The following is an 18334-nucleotide window of genomic DNA, read 5'->3' on the forward strand; positions in this document are numbered from 1 at the left end:
TCTATTTAACTAAGCATTATTAGCCATTCACACGTGGACATCGCATGACGCATATAAAACTTTAAAAAAACTCGCGACGTAAAGTAACAACAGAAAGTGCGAACGTGCGTTTCATGAGATTGCGAACGCGCGCCAACCCTCATTTCAGCATGTACTTGTAGCGCGGCGATAGAATCGCGGAGTGAGCCGCCCCTGGTTTGGGTTAAACTCAAAACGTAGAACCTAAATTTTGCACACATATGTAAATGTCGTGACAATTCAATATTATGGTAGCTGGAGCTGATCTGATGATGGAGCAGAAATGTGGGAATAGGAACTCTGTTATGAAACGTCGTATCCCCATCAAGTAAGGGGTTTTTAGAAACTTCTCGAAGCAGTAGATGACTGTTGAAAGAAAGGTACAGTCGGCAATAAAATCTTGTGCCAAAAGGGAAATTTTTGAAAAAAAAAACTTATTTTAAATAGGAAAAACCACATGACACGTATAGTCGGTTTTCGACCGGTCTGTTTCGGTAATGATCCGGCCTGCTAAACTGATGCACAGCTGGGTTCAGGTTTTGCTTAGTTGCGACCTTTCCTGCTAATCCGATGGGCCTGGGTTCGAATCCCGGGGTTGGCATTTATATGTGTGATGCAAATCCCGGTATTATGTGATCACAGATACTTGTTCCTGAGGGAGTGTTATAAATCGATACGAGTTATTTTCCGCGCTTTCCCTCTTCCACACTTGTATTGTAATATTCTTAATGTATTATCAGCTGCAAAAGTGCATGGAAAATACGAATGAATTCGTTGATAAATTCACTTTGCACTTTTGCAGCTGATAGTACCTACTTAATGTATATTTGACTTGTTACATAATATTTAAATTGTTACAGAGTCCAGCGACGACCGGCGGCGCTCAGTTGGTCGGCTTAGAGCTCTATAAGAGACTCAGGGAATTCTTGAGGAACTACCTCGTCAATCTGTTGAAGGTAGGACAAATGTAGCCCTAAAACCTTTTATGGAAGCCATAAGAAGGGCGCCACGAGCCTTCGGGAATGTCATATACTAGGAAATTTCGACCCTTGCCTTCGTGTACCGATGTCCGAGCGGTTCAGGCATTCGCCCGGTAAGCGGAGTACGCTGGCTCGATTCCAGACCAGAACACTGGAGGCCTTGGTCACTTTTTCTTTGTATATGACATTTATTTAATGTTTAAGACCATTTTCATTAGATTAAAGCCTCGCGGCTCCTCTGGTTTGGTCACCTGGAAAGGATATATAGGTTATAGGTAAACGTGGGCTTGGTTTCCGCAACTTGTCGTCATAATTTTGCGCCTATTTTGCGTGAAGGGTTGCGGCACAATTCCTGCCAACCCAACTCTACCAGAAAACCTAGACCTTTATGTTGCCGACGCATTCTAGGAGAGACCCCGGCGACCCGAGGGGTGCCCGGTACAGGCTACTAGACTCTTATCAAATTTGGCACAAGAAATGATTATTTCCTGTAGTGTTTGACATAAGAAACCAATGTTTATAGATTTTGGGTATTAAAAGTGTATGGTGGCTACGTATTTTCGATTAAAAATGTATGTATTTTTTTTTACTTTGGCCACCGAAAACGCTGTCAGACATGTAGTGACGTCATAGAACCTAACTTAACTTCATGTCGAGTCAATCACTGACATGATGAACTTTATGCCTCTTACTTAAATATCAGAAAATTTCGTGTTCAATTCGATTGACGTCATGCACAGACAACCTATAGTATAGATTAACATGGCTAATATTGTTTTAAGTGAAAGTATACTTTATAAATGTTTTTTTGCGGTTTTCAAGTCGTAATAAAATATGGTACTATTTTTTTTTTCGCTTAATTGGACAGTAATTAATAATATAAGATGGACTTTAAACAAGAGTTAAGTAGCCTATTCTGCCGCCCCTGGGCATTCAAGAATGACGTGAGCGGCTGTTTTTCTGCCTCCGTGCATGCTCTGCGGGGCTGTCTGTAACCCCCCAGGTTAATAAGTGTTTGTTAAAAGGGCCATGGCTAGTTATTAGCAGCGCCTTAACCATACAAGCCAATTCCCACAGGCTTGCCTAAAATTGATTACTAGTTCAGTACCTAATGTAAAGGTAGGTTTCTTTTTGTTCAGTGTTGCTTATAACCAAAGACCTATATAACTTCGTAAAGACCCATAAAGTCTAACAAAAAAACGTACCCCAAAACCATACAGAAAAAGGTACGGTGAGCTAGATGGCGACCTTTGGGGTACGCTCGGCTAGATGGCGCTAATATTAATATTTGACATTTTAAAACATATCAAGCTAAGAATATGGGCCAAATTGTCAAAACTGAGGTTCAAAAGTTTTAAGCTTGTGTCGAGAGATGGCAGTCTATGCACTGTGATTACACATTTTACTTTGACAGTCATTCTCTATAATACTCAATCCTCTTTGCTATAACTGTGTCAACTTGTCATCTGTTGACAGCGCCATCTATGATTACTTTAACATACTAGTCTGAATTCTAGATGGCTTGTACCTCACGGATCACATGCTCCCAGTCGATATGTCATTAAGATAGTCTTGTAGTTACCAATACCGCCGATAGATGGCGGTATTATCAAACATAATTTGTCATGCTAATCCATTAAAACTGTAGTATTAAAATAAGTACATTCACTTTGAATATAGACCTGAATCGAGCAGCATCTTTTTCTCTCCTCTACCTGCCCAAGACCCTCGACCCCCAGACACGTGGCAACAAACTGTTTACATGTCGTGAGCAAAACTCGCTAATTTCTAAAAACTATTGAAACAAAAAAAAACTTTATTTTTTTGATGTTGACTACAAGTGTTTTTAACTAAAGTTTAATGTATTTTTTTCAGAACGGAGCCGATCTTATGGGCGAAGATGTCCTCGCGTTCTACACGAACCAGTGGGAAGAGTACCAGTTCAGCTCTCGCGTGCTCAACGGAGTCTGCGCGTATCTTAACCGGCATTGGGTCAAGCGCGAGTGTGAGGAGGGCAGGAAGGTTAGTGCCACGAATATAGGAAGGAAGGAGAGAGAAAGCTATATTTTTGCCTGTACTTAATTACTCTTCAAAACGTATGATAAAACTACGGAACATTTGAAAGCTTTTGATAGGGAAGACAGAAGAAACTGGAGATTTAAAGGAGAATCAAAAGTTAAAATAAGATTCTTATGACGGAAAATAATGAATGAAACATATTAGAAATATATTTATTCGTTTTATTTTAAGTATCCCAATAAGCGAAGGTTGTAATGGGTTGGTGTTCCACAGGGTAGTACATTAGATCCTATACTATTCCTTATTTACTTATATAGTGTCTCAAAACTTCTACGACATAAATATATCTCTCTCTGTCAGCTACGACATTTTTTACTTTTAAATTTATTCTAAGCCTAGTGGCATCAATTGCAGACGTTTCTGCTAATCAAAAGTCAAAAATTAACTGGTTGGTAGACTTGGTAGAAAACGAAATACTGATCTTATGGGCGAAGAGTACCAGTTCAGCTCTCGCGTGCTCAACGGAGTCTGCGCGTATCTTAACCGGCATTGGGTCAAGCGCGAGTGTGAGGAGGGCAGGAAGGTCAGTACATACAGACAAACATACAATCACTGTATCCCAGTGTGAAGAAAGCAGGAAGGTTAGTACATACATACAGGATACATACATACATACATATAATCACGCCTGTATCCCATAAAGGGGTAGGCAGAGCACATGAACTATTAAGTTTCAGTGCCACTCTTGGCAAAAAGGGGTTGAAAGAAATCCAAATTGTGACATTGCAGTGACAGGTTGCCAGCCTCTCGCCCACGCCACAATTTAACCCATATCCCACAGTCGACTTCTACGACACCCACATACAGGATGGAGAGAGAAAGCTTTATTTCTGACTAGCTTTTGCCCGCGGCTTCGCTCGCGTTAAGAGACAAAAAGTAGCCTATGTCACTCTCCATCCCTTCAACTATATCCACTTAAAAAAATCACATTTCGTCGCTCCGTTTTGCAGTGAAAGACTGACAAACAAACAGACACACACTTTCCCATTTATAATATTAGTATGGATTGTACTCAATGTCCGCAAATTGTGCTCTTCAAAACGTATGACAAAACTACGGAACATTTAAAAGCTTTTGATAGGGAAGACAGAAGAAACTGGAGATTTAAAGGACAATCAAAAGTTAAAATAAGATTCCTATGACGGAAAATAATGAATGAAACGTATTAGAATAATATTTATTAGTTTATTTTAAGTATCCCAATAAACGAAGGTTGTAATGGGGTTGGTGTTCCGCAGGGTAGTACATTAGGTCCTATACTATTCCTTGTTTACTGATATAATGTCTCATTGTTTTTCGGAACTTATGTGCGCAATGTCATTTGATATTTGCCAGTCGCTTGTCGGTGAAGGAAAACATCGTGAGGAAACCGGACTAATCCCAATAAGGCCTAGTTACCCTCCGGGTTGGAAGGTCAGATGGTAGTTGCTTCCGTAAAACAAGTCACCCACGCCAATTCTTGGGATTAGTTGTCGAAGCGGACCCCCAGGCTCCCATGAACCGTGGCAAATGCCGGGATAACGCAAGGAGGATGATGATTCAACATAATTATTTGTAGGTAAATTCTACCAGTGAAAAGTGTTTTATTCTGTGTAAGCTTATTAAAATCTCTTTTCCAGGGTATCTACGAGATATACCAGCTGGCGTTGGTGACATGGCGGGACAATTTGTTCAAATGTTTGAACAAGCAGGTGACCAATGCTGTGCTGAAGCTTATCGAGAAGGAACGGAACGGTGAACCGATTAACACTAGACTTGTTTCCGGGGTGAGTGTGTTGACATTAACGACAAAACTATATGTGAGTGTGCACTGGAAAACGCCCCACTTTGTCGGTTGCCATAAAGCCGCTTTGTCAGTTTATTCATATAAAGATACAAGTAAATCTCGCCTTAATGGTAATCGACAATGTGGGACGTTTTACTGAACACACTCACATATTTAGATCATAGAGGAATAAGTATGGGAAGAGTTGTAACTCCATACATCAGTAAATGCGGGTTATTTGTATTGGCATAGTTAAGTGACGTCTAGCGATAATCTCGCGATAAAGTTTATCCAACTAGTGTGCTACGCCCGCTGAATCCTTTTCAGAAGTGTAACATAGTTACGGTAGATGTCGCTAAAGTTTTTGTCAAGTGGTGAAAAAATTGCGGTTTTCTAGGAGGTCTTAGTAGCTTAAATGGAAGCACTGGGGTAGTAACCCATTCCTTTAGAGTTCGAATCTCCCAGACAGTAAATTCTCATTTTTAATATACTTTTTCAGTAGAGACGGTGTTTTTTTACGCACTAGTTCGAGAAGTGGTTCATTATATGCCAGGTCGAAACTTCGGAGGCTCATCTGTACTGAAAAACGTCGTACGATACACGTGCGAAAAGGAAATTCGTAACTCGTGTCGATTTAAAACACTCCCTTCGGTCGTTTTTTAATATATCGCCGCTCGTTTCGAACTTCCTTTTTTTTTGTATCGTAATGTACTGTTAGATCTTATGTTTTATATTACAATTTATTTTCAGGTCATCAACTGCTATGTAGCCCTAGGGCTCAACGAAGAGGACCCTAGTGCTCGGGGCCAAAACCTGGCTATCTATAAGGACACCTTCGAAGCGGTGTTTTTGGAGGACACGGAGAGGTTCTACACCAGAGAGAGCACTGAGTTCTTGAGGAATAACCCAGTGACCGAGTACATGATCAAGGTAAAATCATAAATTACTACACTGAGAGAAAATACAACCAGTTTTCATGTTCGTTCAACAAGTTTTTTAGTTAAAATAGCGCCTACGTGCTCTTTGGTTCAAACAACAAGCTATTTGTCATTTGAATCGGCAATATATTTGAATCAACTAGTCGATTTTATAAAAACAACCTGACACATATTGTTTTAAACATACGTTTGGCTGATTCAAACGGATAAACCGCAACAAGTCGAACTTGTTAAATTCACAATGCAAATTTCTCTCAGTGTAGCTTTTGCCCGCAGCTTCGCTCGCGTTAGAAAGAGACAAAAAGTAGCCTATGTCATTCTCCATCCCTTCAACTATCTCCACCTAAAAAATCACGTCAATTCGTCGCTCCGTTTTGCCGTGAAAGACGGACAAACAAACAGACACACACTTTCCCATTTATAATATTGTTATGGATACTCTACGCTCAAGATTAGGTTCAAGAAACCAACGCTAAAGTAAAAAAGAAAGTTTAAAAATTTCTCACTTGTTTCATCAAATCAAAAATCAAAAAAAATCAAAATCAAAAATTATTTATTTGTTCAAAAAGTACAATTAATACAGTGGCTGGTGTCTCCTTTTAAGTTATTTACTAAATAACTTGTGCTAGGAGGCACCGCTCTTCCATTTACGTAGTATTACTAAGTATTACTAAGTTTCTATAATATAAACCTGAGCGCATGCGTACGTGTGTGTGTGTGTGTGTGTGTGTGTGCGCGCGCGCGCGTGTGTGTGTGTGTGTGTGTGTGTGTGTGTGTGTGTGCGTGTGTGTGTGTGTGCGTGCGTGTGTGTGTGTGTGTGTGTGGTGAGGCTACACTACGTATCCTAGTAGGTCTTCCACCTGTTCATAATTTTTACATTCTATCCAAGTAGTTATCTTCTTTTTTACATGATATTGAGGCTTAGGGTATATATCTAATTCTTTGTTTAAAGTATTGTATAAATGTGCTGATTGTTTATTGTATTGTCTACTGGCAAAAGTGGTGTGGGTTTTTGGAACTTGCATTACAATGTCTCTCCTCCGCTTTATCATAAGGTTACTGTCGAAAGTTGTAGTTTTATGTTTTCTCAGAACACAGGTTAGTACATATAATTTCCTAACACTAAGCAAGTTACATAGTTGGTAAAGCTTGTCAGTCGAGAACGACATCTTCTTGAAGTACATAATTTTGAGGAGACTTCGCTGCGCTCTCTCTACATCAATGAAGCGTGTCTTAGCGGCGCCTCCCCAAACGGGTAAACAATAAGTTATTACGGACTGAACCAACGATATGTATATTTCTTTTAAAAGGTCTCTACTATAGCCTTGCGGACTCGGGGTAGTTCTTGGCACCACATGTCTCAAGTTCTTAAAGATCCAATTAAGCTTTCGTAGTCGTAAAATAACATATTCGAGGTGTTGGTACCAAGAAAGTCCTCGATCCACGAAGACACCCAGATATTTAGTGCTGTCAACTTTTGATATAGTAGGACATGTTTGCTGGCAGCAATTTTGTACCTTTTTACAGCAGCTGTGTATTTTAATGTCAAAGTTTTTATGGGGTTGTGTGTTGTTGTATATACTGTGGCATATATAATTTGTTTTATCAGTGTTCAACGTGAGGATATTGTTTCTTAGCCATTCATTAATCATTTCTAAACCAGACTCTGCAAATTTTTGAGTTACCTCCCAAGAAGTACCAGTGAAGACGACGGCGGTGTCGTCGGCATATGAGAATATTTTTGCATGAGGGATCTTCATATCGCACAAGTCGTTGATATAAACTAGGAATAGCGTTGGACCAAGCACCGAGCCTTGGGGCACTCCGTACGTCACTTCTTCATCTTCACTGGTACAACTGAGGTCTCCCAACTTCACCCTCTGTTTCCTATTTGTTAAATAGTCCTGGAGTAGACGTAGGGGAATACCTCTGAACCCTATCCTTTCCAATTTGTGTAAGAGTATGGGGACAGAGACGGTGTCAAAAGCTTTTTTAAATCTAAATACACAGACATACATTTAGACCCTTTATCAAGATGTTCGACTATTATTGAGGTTAGAGCAGATACAGCATCTTCAGTAGATCTACCAGGTCTGAATCCGTATTGAGATTGTGATAGTAGGTTGAATTTATTTAAATAATTGAGCATTCTGCGATTTAGTAACTTCTCTAATATTTTTGATATTGCTGGTAGTACCGATATAGGTCTGTAGTTATTGACATCGTCTCTGTCTCCATTTTTATAAATCGGTGTAATGATTGATTGTTTGAGTGGAGCCGGAAAGATTCCTTTGTCGAAACAAAGATTGACTAAATGCGTAATTATTGGAATCACCACTGGTTTTGCAAGTTTTAAGAAAATATTGGGGATATTGTCCCAGCCTGGTGCACTATTACTCTTAAGATTGGATATTATGGTGTTAATTTCGGCATGATCAGTATGGGATAGTACAAACGAGTTTGTTTGATACGGAAAGTTTAATAAGTATGTTTTTTGTAAACTTTTATCTGGTTTGATGTTAGTTGCCAGTTGTTTACCAATGTTCGCGAAGTAGCTGTTAACGTAATTTGCAGAATCAGTAGGGGTTGGTTTAATATGAAGGAGTTCGGAATTAGTACTGTTATTCTTATTAGTATATGTAATACTTTTTATATTTTTCCATAGTAATTTATTATTTTTAGATGATTTACTTAAAAGCTCTCGTTCATAATTTCGTTTTAATTTTTTTATTAATTTGTTGCAGTTGTTTCTGTATCTTTTGTATGTGATTTTGACTATTTCGTTGAGAGGATCGTTTTTTAACTGTTTTTGTAGGTTATCTCTATTTCTTATGCAGCGTAAGATTCCTGTTGTAATCCAGGGTTTTATACTTCTGTATTGTTTAGGTATATTTTTTATTGTTTTATTTTTGTTTAACACCGTTGTTAACTCGCAAGTCAAGCTATCTAAAACTGTGTTAGGGTTCGTCATGTGTAGAATATAATCAAGGTTTTTATGTTTCAAGTCCTCTAAAGCTGCACCAAAGTCTATTTGAGTTTTAGTCTTATTTACACAGACATTAGTTTTCATTTTAGAAATACATAACAACACAGTGAAATGATCAGTAGTTGTAGTATGCAATACACATACTGAGGCCTGACATTTCGATCTATTTATCTTCAGCATTATGTGGTCGAGGCAGTTTTGTTCCCTCGTGGGCAGGGTATGTGCAGCTAGAATTCCATGTAAGGAGAGTGTATCTAAGTACTGAAGTCTGTTATTGCGCTCTTGTGTGCGTTCATCGCTCTTAAGTTTTATGTTTATATTAATGTCCCCAGTAACTATAATATTTTTGTTGGTGGATCTAATAGAATTTATATGGGTATTCAATGAGGATATAAAGGGTTCAATATTTGTGTTAGATGGGGATCTGTATATACATAAGATTGTATTGTTTAATATCTGTAGCTGCAGGCAAGATGCGTGTAATAATTTTACCTCTTTTACTTTATGCTGAAGAGAATTCTTTACGTATAATACTACCCCGTCATTCTGGTTTAGTTGATGCGTAGTAGAGTATGTGTTGTAGTTTGGCAGCTGAGGAATATGCTTATTGGCATCGAGCCTACACTCAGTTAAAGCTATAACGTCCGGCTCGAACTTAAGACCTGATAAAGATAATATAAAGCTGTCGAAGTTACAATAGATACTTCTTATATTTTGTGTAATTAATGTAAAATCATTTTTTTTAATATTTAAATAGTTGTGTAAGTTTAAAGTATCACATTCAAAGGAATGAGCTATTTCTAGTCTGTCAATTTCATTAATTGTTTGCAGTGTGTCACCCATTAAAGTAAGAGGTATGAAACAAGCACTTCATTTTTAACTCGGTGTTAAGTAGATTAATTGTGTAGAATGTAGAGTGGGAGATTAGATGTAATAATAGGAGTCCAGCAGTGTAAATATTAATGATATATTTGTTTTTATGTGTAGAAATGTGTGTGTGCCAGCAGTAAACAATAACATGTGGTAAAAACAGCCTTACAAACATGCTCAAATTCAAATATACAAAAAATAACATGCTTATTATGTACAATAATTGTCAGTCTCCTTGCATTAAGCGATGTACTTGATCCTCATTTTTTACCAGGATTATTGGCGATTGATCGCTTTTTCGGACATACACCTTACCGTACGACGTCCAGCAATATTTATAGCCCCTGGATCTGGACAAGTCTCGAGCCAGGAAATGTAGACGCGCCCCTTTCGGCGTAAGGTTTTCAGAGAGGAATATTGGCGAGTCTTCCTGTGTTGTAAGCCCCAAATGTTTAGCACATAGTTTGGATTTGTTTCTTACATTGTATGACTTTGCCATTTTTAAGAAGTCATTTTTTAAGAGGGTCGATTTGGTTTCCACTACAATCGGTGCATTTTTCTGAGTCGAGTTTTTATAACGGATTCTGTAAATATCGTCTATGTCACTTTTGTTAATCTTGCAATCGATGGTTTCTGACAGAGTGGTGACCATTTCAACTAAATCCTGCTTGCTCTCATTTTCTTTTCTTGGGACATTTTTTATTTCAAAATTGCTTTTCCTGCTCATACATTGCGTTTCGTCCAATTTGTCTTCCAAAAATGCGATATGCTCTCTATCTTCCCTAATAACATTTTCAAGTTCACTAATTTGTTTTCTTAGCTCCCGATTTTCCAGCCGTATGTCTTCCAAACAAACTTCTATATTATTGGTTGACTGTCTTATTTCTTGCACCGTGTCTTTCAGGTCAGTTACATCTTTTTGATGACAGCCTGTGTAATACCTAATTAATTGTCTCATCTCCTCCTTAAAGTCATTAAAATCGGAGACAGTTAAGTTATCTGACTGTCTGTCCTGATTTTGTTGTCGTCGAGTAACATAGTCTGGCGATAATCTATCGTTTAATTCAATTGACATGTCATTCATGTCCATTGGGTTAGTCATGTTGCACTAGGGTAGCAGGAGTAGCGAAGAGTAGTAATAACACGTAGCTGATGACGCACGCGCACTCACAGTATGCACTGGCACAGTACCAGGAGCGTATGAATATACAGGAGGTCACCCGCCGGGCGTAGCAAATGTAGCGTAGCAGCGTAGCACTCACCCGGTTTGCAACGTAGCGCATGTGTGACGTACTGCAGCGGAGCGATAACTGGTGCGCCTACTAGTTTATGTACTCCTAGTATCTCACTAGAATTAATTTGATTTAATATTTATATTTTTCAAAAATAATAAGTTTGCGCGGGGACTAAGACACGTCTACCCGTTGCAGGGGTCCGAGGGGAAGAGGAGACTGTTTCTAGACTGTAATTAAGAAAAAGCTCACAATTCTTCCCAAGAAACCCTCGCTACGCTCTGGGTTCTTAAGAACCCCTCACTTCGCTCTAAGATTGTAATTTAGAAACCATTGCTATGTTCATTGTAGTATAAATTAAATATAACAAGATCATACCATCCCGTACATTAAAATGCGACCGCCTAAGACCGCGCTTACACTCCACCACACATAGATGGCGCCACAAAAAAAAATGTCTTGTAGCATTCGATTATACTTGTAGATGGCGTTAAGTGTCACTTTTGACATAGATTTACGGCTCGGAATTGACACTTAATGCCAATCTACAAATAATCGGTGGCAACAAGGCATTTTTTTGTGGCGCCATCTATGTGTGGTGGAGTGTAAGCGCGTTCGTAGGCGCTTGTTATATTTAATCTATGATTGTACATATCTAAATTAATTCGATGTTCTCTTTTGGAACCTTTTTAACCACCGACGCAAAAACGACGGGGTGTTATAAGTTTGACGTGTTTGTCTGTTTGTCTGTCTGTCTGTCTGTCTGTCTGCTGTCTGTGTGTGTGTCTGTCTATGACATCATAGCTCCGGAACGGATGAACCGATATAGATTTAGTTTTTTTTGTTTGAAAGCCGAGTTAGTCGGGAGTGTTCTTAGCCATGTTTCATGAAAATCGGTCTACTATGTCGCGGTCGGGGGTTTTTCAAAATTTTAAGATCTAACTCAAGTGTTCACTTTAGTAATTACTTCGATAAACTTATTACACTTTAAGTTTCACTTTTTAGCTTAACACTTGCGAAACCGGGCTCTACGCGGCGCTACGACATTTTCGCTACATACGGGGAAACCCATGTAATCGGCTACGCTTCTACGAGCGGTGTGCCCGACAGTCGGGTTCTTGGTAGCGAAAGTGTTAAGAATGTTTTTAAGACTATGCTTTTCGATCTGCTTTTAGAAACCTCGAGATGTACTCGTCAAAAGTTAGTAAGTATAATCAATATATAAAATTTTGTGTATTTTAACAACGAATAAGACATTTTGCAAGGTCCCGTGGTGCTACGCGAAAACGTGCTACTGATCGCGTCCAATGTGGCACCCTTCTAACAAATCCATACATTTGTTCGCAGGCCGAGCAGCGTTTGCAAGAGGAGCAGAGACGCGTGCAAGTATACTTGCACGAGACGACAATGGAGCGACTGGCCAAGACTTGCGATCGGGTGCTCATTGAGAAACATCTCGAGATCTTCCATGCAGAATTTCAGGTAACTCGCTACGCTCTAGGTTCTATTTTAGAACAGCAATTCCCGTTTAGTTTGTACATTTGGATCACGTCTCCGATTTGGATAAAAATTGGTAGGCTGATAGAGTCCATGATGCTGATCAAGATCCACTGGGTTTCCCAAAATGTCCTAGGTTGATTGTATGAAACTTTCCTTTTTTGTTACCGAAAATGTATAGAAATCTGGTAACAAAAAAGGACGGTTTCATACAAACTACATAGGACATTTTGGGAAACCCAGTGGATCTTGCTCAGCATCATGGACTCTATCAGCCTACCATTTTTTATCCAAATCGGAGACGTGATCCAAATGTACAAACTTAACGGGAATTGCACAGAAACACTCCAGATCCTATGGAGAATAGGGTGAGATCTAAAATCTTGAGGGACTCTTTACGTTGGTCAAATGACGACCACATAAAAAAATGGTATTCTGTTTAGTCCGTCAGTTAGATCGTCCAAAAATACTGAATACGTATTTTTCGCTTTTTCTAATTAATGAAAAAATACAAAGATATAGAGCATCAAAGTTCCGGAGTGGGGGCTTGTGACGTCACTTCTAAGTAAAAATTGTACCTAGGCGTGACGTCACGCGAAACTTCAACGCACCGTACCGTCGTCATTTTTCGTTTGCGAGAAAAAAGAAAAAATACGTGTCTAAAATTCGCTGATAATCTAACTGACGGACTAATTAGTTTTTTTAGTCTACTAGCTACGCTCAAGATTTTACGAAAAATAAATATACAAGATTTCATCTCCCATCCCATGGTAAATTGTTCATTATGATGACCTCATTCCCGCGGCAGGTTCAAGCGCGCCAATGATCTAGGGGCTTTTTCAGAATTTGGGACCCCCAATCAGCGTAGTTGTAAAAAATTGACAGAGAGTTAATTTTTGTTAACAACTTATGCTAATTGGGGTGTCCCAAATTCTGAATATGCCCCTAGTGGCTCGCGCGGCATTCTGGTATCCATTGCGCGGTTACCACGTGATCCAATGTTCTATAATTTGCCGCGATATATCGAGACGCCTGAATATCTTTGAGCACTGACTTAAAGTGTTTTTTTTTTTTTTTTCAGAAACTTCTAGACGGCGACAAGAACACAGACCTAGGTCGCATGTACAGCCTGCTGGCGCGCATCCCGGACGGGCTGACGGAGCTGCGGCGCCTGCTGGAGCAGCACATCCACGCGCAGGGGCTGCACGCCGTCGACAAGTGCGGCGAGCCCGCGCACCAGGTCAGCCGCCGCTCCGTTGGCCACTACTAATACTTGCATTACCAGCTTCAATGTGAAGAAAAATGACGATTTTTTTTCCCAAATCAGTCAGAAAAGCGATTTCTAATCGAAAATGTAAAAAAACACTCAAACTTTATAAACGAACGGCAAAAACGCTCAAAAATATCTAAACACACACACATTCTACTCAAAAACAACAAAAAAACCATCATTCTTGTTATCGGAGCGGCCAAACTGCTCAAAATATGTATACACGCTTCGAAAAACAATTGACAAACGACAATCGAGCGTGATTTTTAAATATCTGTACGGCCAATGTATTCAAATATATGTATACGCTTTTAGAAACAATATTGATAAACGGCAAATGACTGATTCTTTAATATCTGAGCGGTCAAAGTGCTAAAAAATATGTAAACATACTCTTAAAAGCGACCGAGATAGCACCAGCTTCCTTTAAGAGTGACAGAGGTAGCATTAGCTGGTGTAAGAGTGACAGAGACAGCACTAGCATCTTCTAAGAGTGACAGAGACGGCACTGGCGTCCTTGAAGAGTAACAAAGACAGCACTAGCCGTGTAAGGCCCACTTGCACTTAACTCAGGGTTAGTGGTCTGTCATCTGTCAAATTCCATATAAAATAGTGGGTTAACTCTACATTTTCGTTGGTGCAAGTGGGCCTAAGAGTGATAGAGATGGCACTAGCGTCCTGTAAGAATGACAGAGATGGCATTAGCGTCCTTTAAGAGTGACAAAGATTAAATCTTCCCCATATTTCACCATGTACTATTTATTCCCAAAAACATCAATACTAATGTCCACCATATTTGCAGGACCCGAAAGTCTACGTGTCAACAATACTGGAGGTTCACAAGAAGTACAACGCCCTTGTGTTGGTCGCCTTCAACAACGATTCTGGCTTCGTGGCGGCTCTGGACAAGGCCTGCGGACGATTTATCAACAGTAAGTAACGATAGTAACTTAAACCATAGAGGAAAATACCCGCTGAAACTTGTAAAATAAAAATAAAACAAGCAGAAGTAGTAAAATAGCTACGCATAGATAGTTGGGAGTCCCGCCTAGGGTTGTAAATAGAAAAAAAAACCAAATCAGAATTATGAAAAAAAACATGAAAAAAAAACCAAGCACCATGGTTTTTTTTCTAAATATGGTTTTTTTTCAGATGAACAAATAATACGACAATAACGGTTTTTCGTGAGTTGTGTTTCAATAACAATAACGTACATTTTAATTCAATTAACATTCAGTATACAAACGTTTATTGGGGAATCCCCGATGCTGCGTGTAGCGTGGAGAGGCGGTGGTGTTGCCAACAGTAAATAGTGATAACTACCAACTACAGATTTCGTAAATGTTACTTTTATAAAACCAGAAATTAAAGTTATTTTATTAAATTCTTTTAATAGTTAACATTAAGTCTAAAAAACCGTATAAAAGTATTAACTACTTTGCAAATTTTGAGATTTCGTACTTTAGAAAAAAAACATACTCCAGAAAAAAAACTGTTTTTTTTTTTCACGGTTTTTTTTCCATGTTTTTTTTTTCAAGCCAGAAAAAAAAACCGTTTTTTTTGCAACCCTAGTCCCACCCAAACCAAAGAGTAAATGATATAATGAAAGACAGAAAGAATAGTATGAGGAATGAAAGTGCGAGAGGCATAAAAGCGAGAAATTGAATGAATGCGGTAGAAAATACAAAAATTGTTAACATAGACTCCGATAATGTTGGAGGAGTAGCATTAAAAAAAAAACCGGCCAAGAGCGTGTCGGGCCACGCTCAGTGTAGGGTTCCGTAGTTTTTCGTATTTTTCTCAAAAACTACTGAACCTATCAAGTTCAAAACAATTTTCCTAGAAAGTCTTTACAAAGTTCTATTTTTGTGATTTTTTTCATATTTTTTAAACATATGGTTCAAAAGTTAGAGGGGGGGGACGCACTTTTTTTTCCTTTAGGAGCAATTATTTCCGAAAATATTAATATTATCAAAAAACGATCTTAGTAAACCCTTATTCATTTTTAAATACCTATCCAACAATATATCACACGTTGGGGTTGGAATGAAAAAAAATATCAGCCCCCACTTTACATGTAGGGGGGGTACTCTAATAAAACATTTTTTTCCATTTTTTATTTTTGCACTTTGTTGGCGTGATTGATATACATATTGGTACCAAATTTCAGCTTTCTAGTGCTTACGGTTTCTGAGATTATCCGCGGACGGACGGACGGACGGACAGACAGACATGGCGAAACTATAAGGGTTCCTAGTTGACTACGGAACCCTAAAAACGAATAAGTATGGTAAAAGTTGTACCTCCATACATCAGTAAATGCGGGTTATTTGTATAATCAGAAATCAGAAATCAGAAATATTTATTGTTTAAACTGTGTAGGTACAGGAAGTAACACTAGGTACATTTTTCAGTGAGAGTATCAACAGTTTTACCCTTTTCGGGCATACAATGTATTTGACTTAAACTAAATTTTTAACTTATATCCTATACTAAATTTTAATTTAGGTTTACATAATTATAAAATTCTTTTAAATTATAGAAAACTTTCTCTAATAAAAAGTTTCTTAAAGATCCTTTAAAAATATTTCCTTCGAGACTTTTTATATCATTAGGCAAATGATTAAATACATTTATGGCAGATATGAGAGTACTTTTTCTATAAATGGAGGTGCTGGCTCTCGGAAGTACCATATTGTATTTATATTATAGGCATAGTTAAGTGACATCTAGTGACAATCACGCTAATATCGTGAATTATCAGTACCACTACTCGAAACTAAGTGGCGACTGTGTCTCGTCTGCCAAAAAATTAATATTAGAACAGTTTACAACTGATATTACAAGCAGAATTAATTGAATACTGATTAATACTATTGTAATATTAGCTAAAAATTGGTGAGCATTAGACTTTTCGTTCGTCACGACATCTATTGACAAGTAGCAGTACTGATAATTTACGTTAGTTGACGCGTGATTGACGCGTGATTGTCGCTAGATGTCACTTAACTATGCCTATACAAATAACCCGCATTTACTGATGTATGGAGTTACCTCTTCCCTTACTTATTCCTCTATGACTTAAATTAAGGAATTTTAACAAAAAGCGCTGGTAGAGCGTGCGACTTTCAATTCTGAGGTCGCGGGTTCGAACCCCGGCTCGTACCCATGAGTTTTTCAGAACTTATGTGCGAAACGTCATTTGATATTTGCCAGTCGCTTTTCGGTGAAGGAAAACGTCGTGAGGAAACCGGACTAATTCCAATAAGGCCTAGTTACCCTTTGGGTTGGAAGGTCACATGGCAGTCGCTTTCGTAAAACTAGTGTCTACGCCAAATCTTGGGATTAGTTGTCAAAGCGGACCCCAGGCTCCCATGAGCCGTGGCAAATGCCGAGATAACGCAAGGAGAATGAACATAGTAAAAACCCCTCTTGTATTCCCAAAAGGTAGGTAGAGCACATGAAACTGATCAAATTTCGGTGGCTAATTCCAATAAGGCCTAGTTACTCTTCAGGTTAAAAGGTCAGATAGCAGTCGCTTTCGTAGAACTGATGCCTGCGCCAAATCTTGGGATTAGTTGTCAAAGCGGACCTCGGGCTTGAGTCCCGGGATAACGCAAGGAGGATGATGAGTTGCATTAAGAATGCATAATATTAATTGTTTTTGTTGCCAGGCAACGCCGTGACTCGCGCCGCAAACTCCTCGTCCAAGAGTCCGGAACTGCTCGCCAAGTACTGCGACCTGCTGCTGAAGAAATCCAGCAAAAATCCTGAGGAAGCAGAGCTCGAGGACACGCTTAACCAAGTGGTAAGTCATGTAGAAATACTATGCCAACGGAGCGGCAGCTGACTTTCACGAATGTTCATTATACACCTGATAAGGCTATTAATTAATTAAGAAAGGTATGGTTTTTCGAAGCCACGCTGTTATCTACGTCATCGCCCAAATCAATTGTTTATTAATTTTAATAATATATTCCGTGTTTTGTCAACAGATGGTTGTGTTCAAATACATAGAGGACAAGGATGTGTTCCAAAAGTTCTACAGCAAGATGCTCGCCAAGCGGCTTGTGCAACACATGTCCGCCAGCGACGACGCCGAAGTAAGTGTTTCTTAACCTTTATCGTCACCACAGACTTCATATGTACAGTCAAGTGTAAAAATATGGGTGCGTACAACTTATCAAAAATATGTCCCATAGCACTTTATGTCGGCGGAATAAGGTCTCGGTACATATTTTTGAGCGGATAAAATCGATACGTATTTTTGCACTTGACTGTACCATAGACTCCATAGATCAAGCAAACTCGCCTTAGCGTGTCAAACGAACTTCTTAGTGAAAATTAAAATTTTGAAAAAACCCCCGACCGCGACATAGTGGTCCGATTTTCATGAAACATGGCTAAGAACACTCACGACTTACTCAGCTTTCAGACAAAAAAATCTAAATCTAAATCGGTTCATCCGTTCGGGAGCTACGATGCCACGAACAGACACACACACAGAGAAACAGACAGACAGACAGACAGACACGTCAAACTTATAACACCCCTTCGTTTTTGCGTCGGGGGTTAAAAACAAAATACAATCACTGTAATTTTTAATATCGGAACGGGCAAGGTGCTCAAAAAGAGGTATACACTTGTGAAAACAATTGACGAACGACAAATCGCTCATTATTAAATATCGAAACGGCCA

General features: G+C 38.9%; 1 protein-coding gene across 4 annotated transcripts in view; it reads left to right on the forward strand.

The window, feature by feature from the left end:
* Positions 1 to 18334, forward strand: part of LOC125238688 (cullin-1) — a 49661-nt gene that overhangs the window by 10353 nt on the left and 20974 nt on the right. For 3 of the 4 annotated variants that reach the window (XM_048146086.1, XM_048146089.1, XM_048146088.1), the window contains exons 5-14: positions 879 to 974; positions 2874 to 2939; positions 3520 to 3600; positions 4697 to 4843; positions 5593 to 5772; positions 12216 to 12350; positions 13447 to 13605; positions 14438 to 14567; positions 17310 to 17443; positions 17631 to 17738. In XM_048146086.1, the coding sequence (XP_048002043.1) occupies positions 879 to 974; positions 2874 to 2939; positions 3520 to 3600; positions 4697 to 4843; positions 5593 to 5772; positions 12216 to 12350; positions 13447 to 13605; positions 14438 to 14567; positions 17310 to 17443; positions 17631 to 17738 (1236 nt within the window). Of the gene's footprint in view, positions 1 to 878; positions 975 to 2873; positions 2991 to 3519; positions 3601 to 4696; positions 4844 to 5592; positions 5773 to 12215; positions 12351 to 13446; positions 13606 to 14437; positions 14568 to 17309; positions 17444 to 17630; positions 17739 to 18334 lie in introns of all 4 variants that reach the window. The other variant, XM_048146087.1, reaches the window with a different exon arrangement.

This window comes from Leguminivora glycinivorella, chromosome 24 (genome assembly GCF_023078275.1).
Source record: "Leguminivora glycinivorella isolate SPB_JAAS2020 chromosome 24, LegGlyc_1.1, whole genome shotgun sequence".
Lineage (NCBI taxonomy): Eukaryota > Metazoa > Arthropoda > Insecta > Lepidoptera > Tortricidae > Leguminivora > Leguminivora glycinivorella.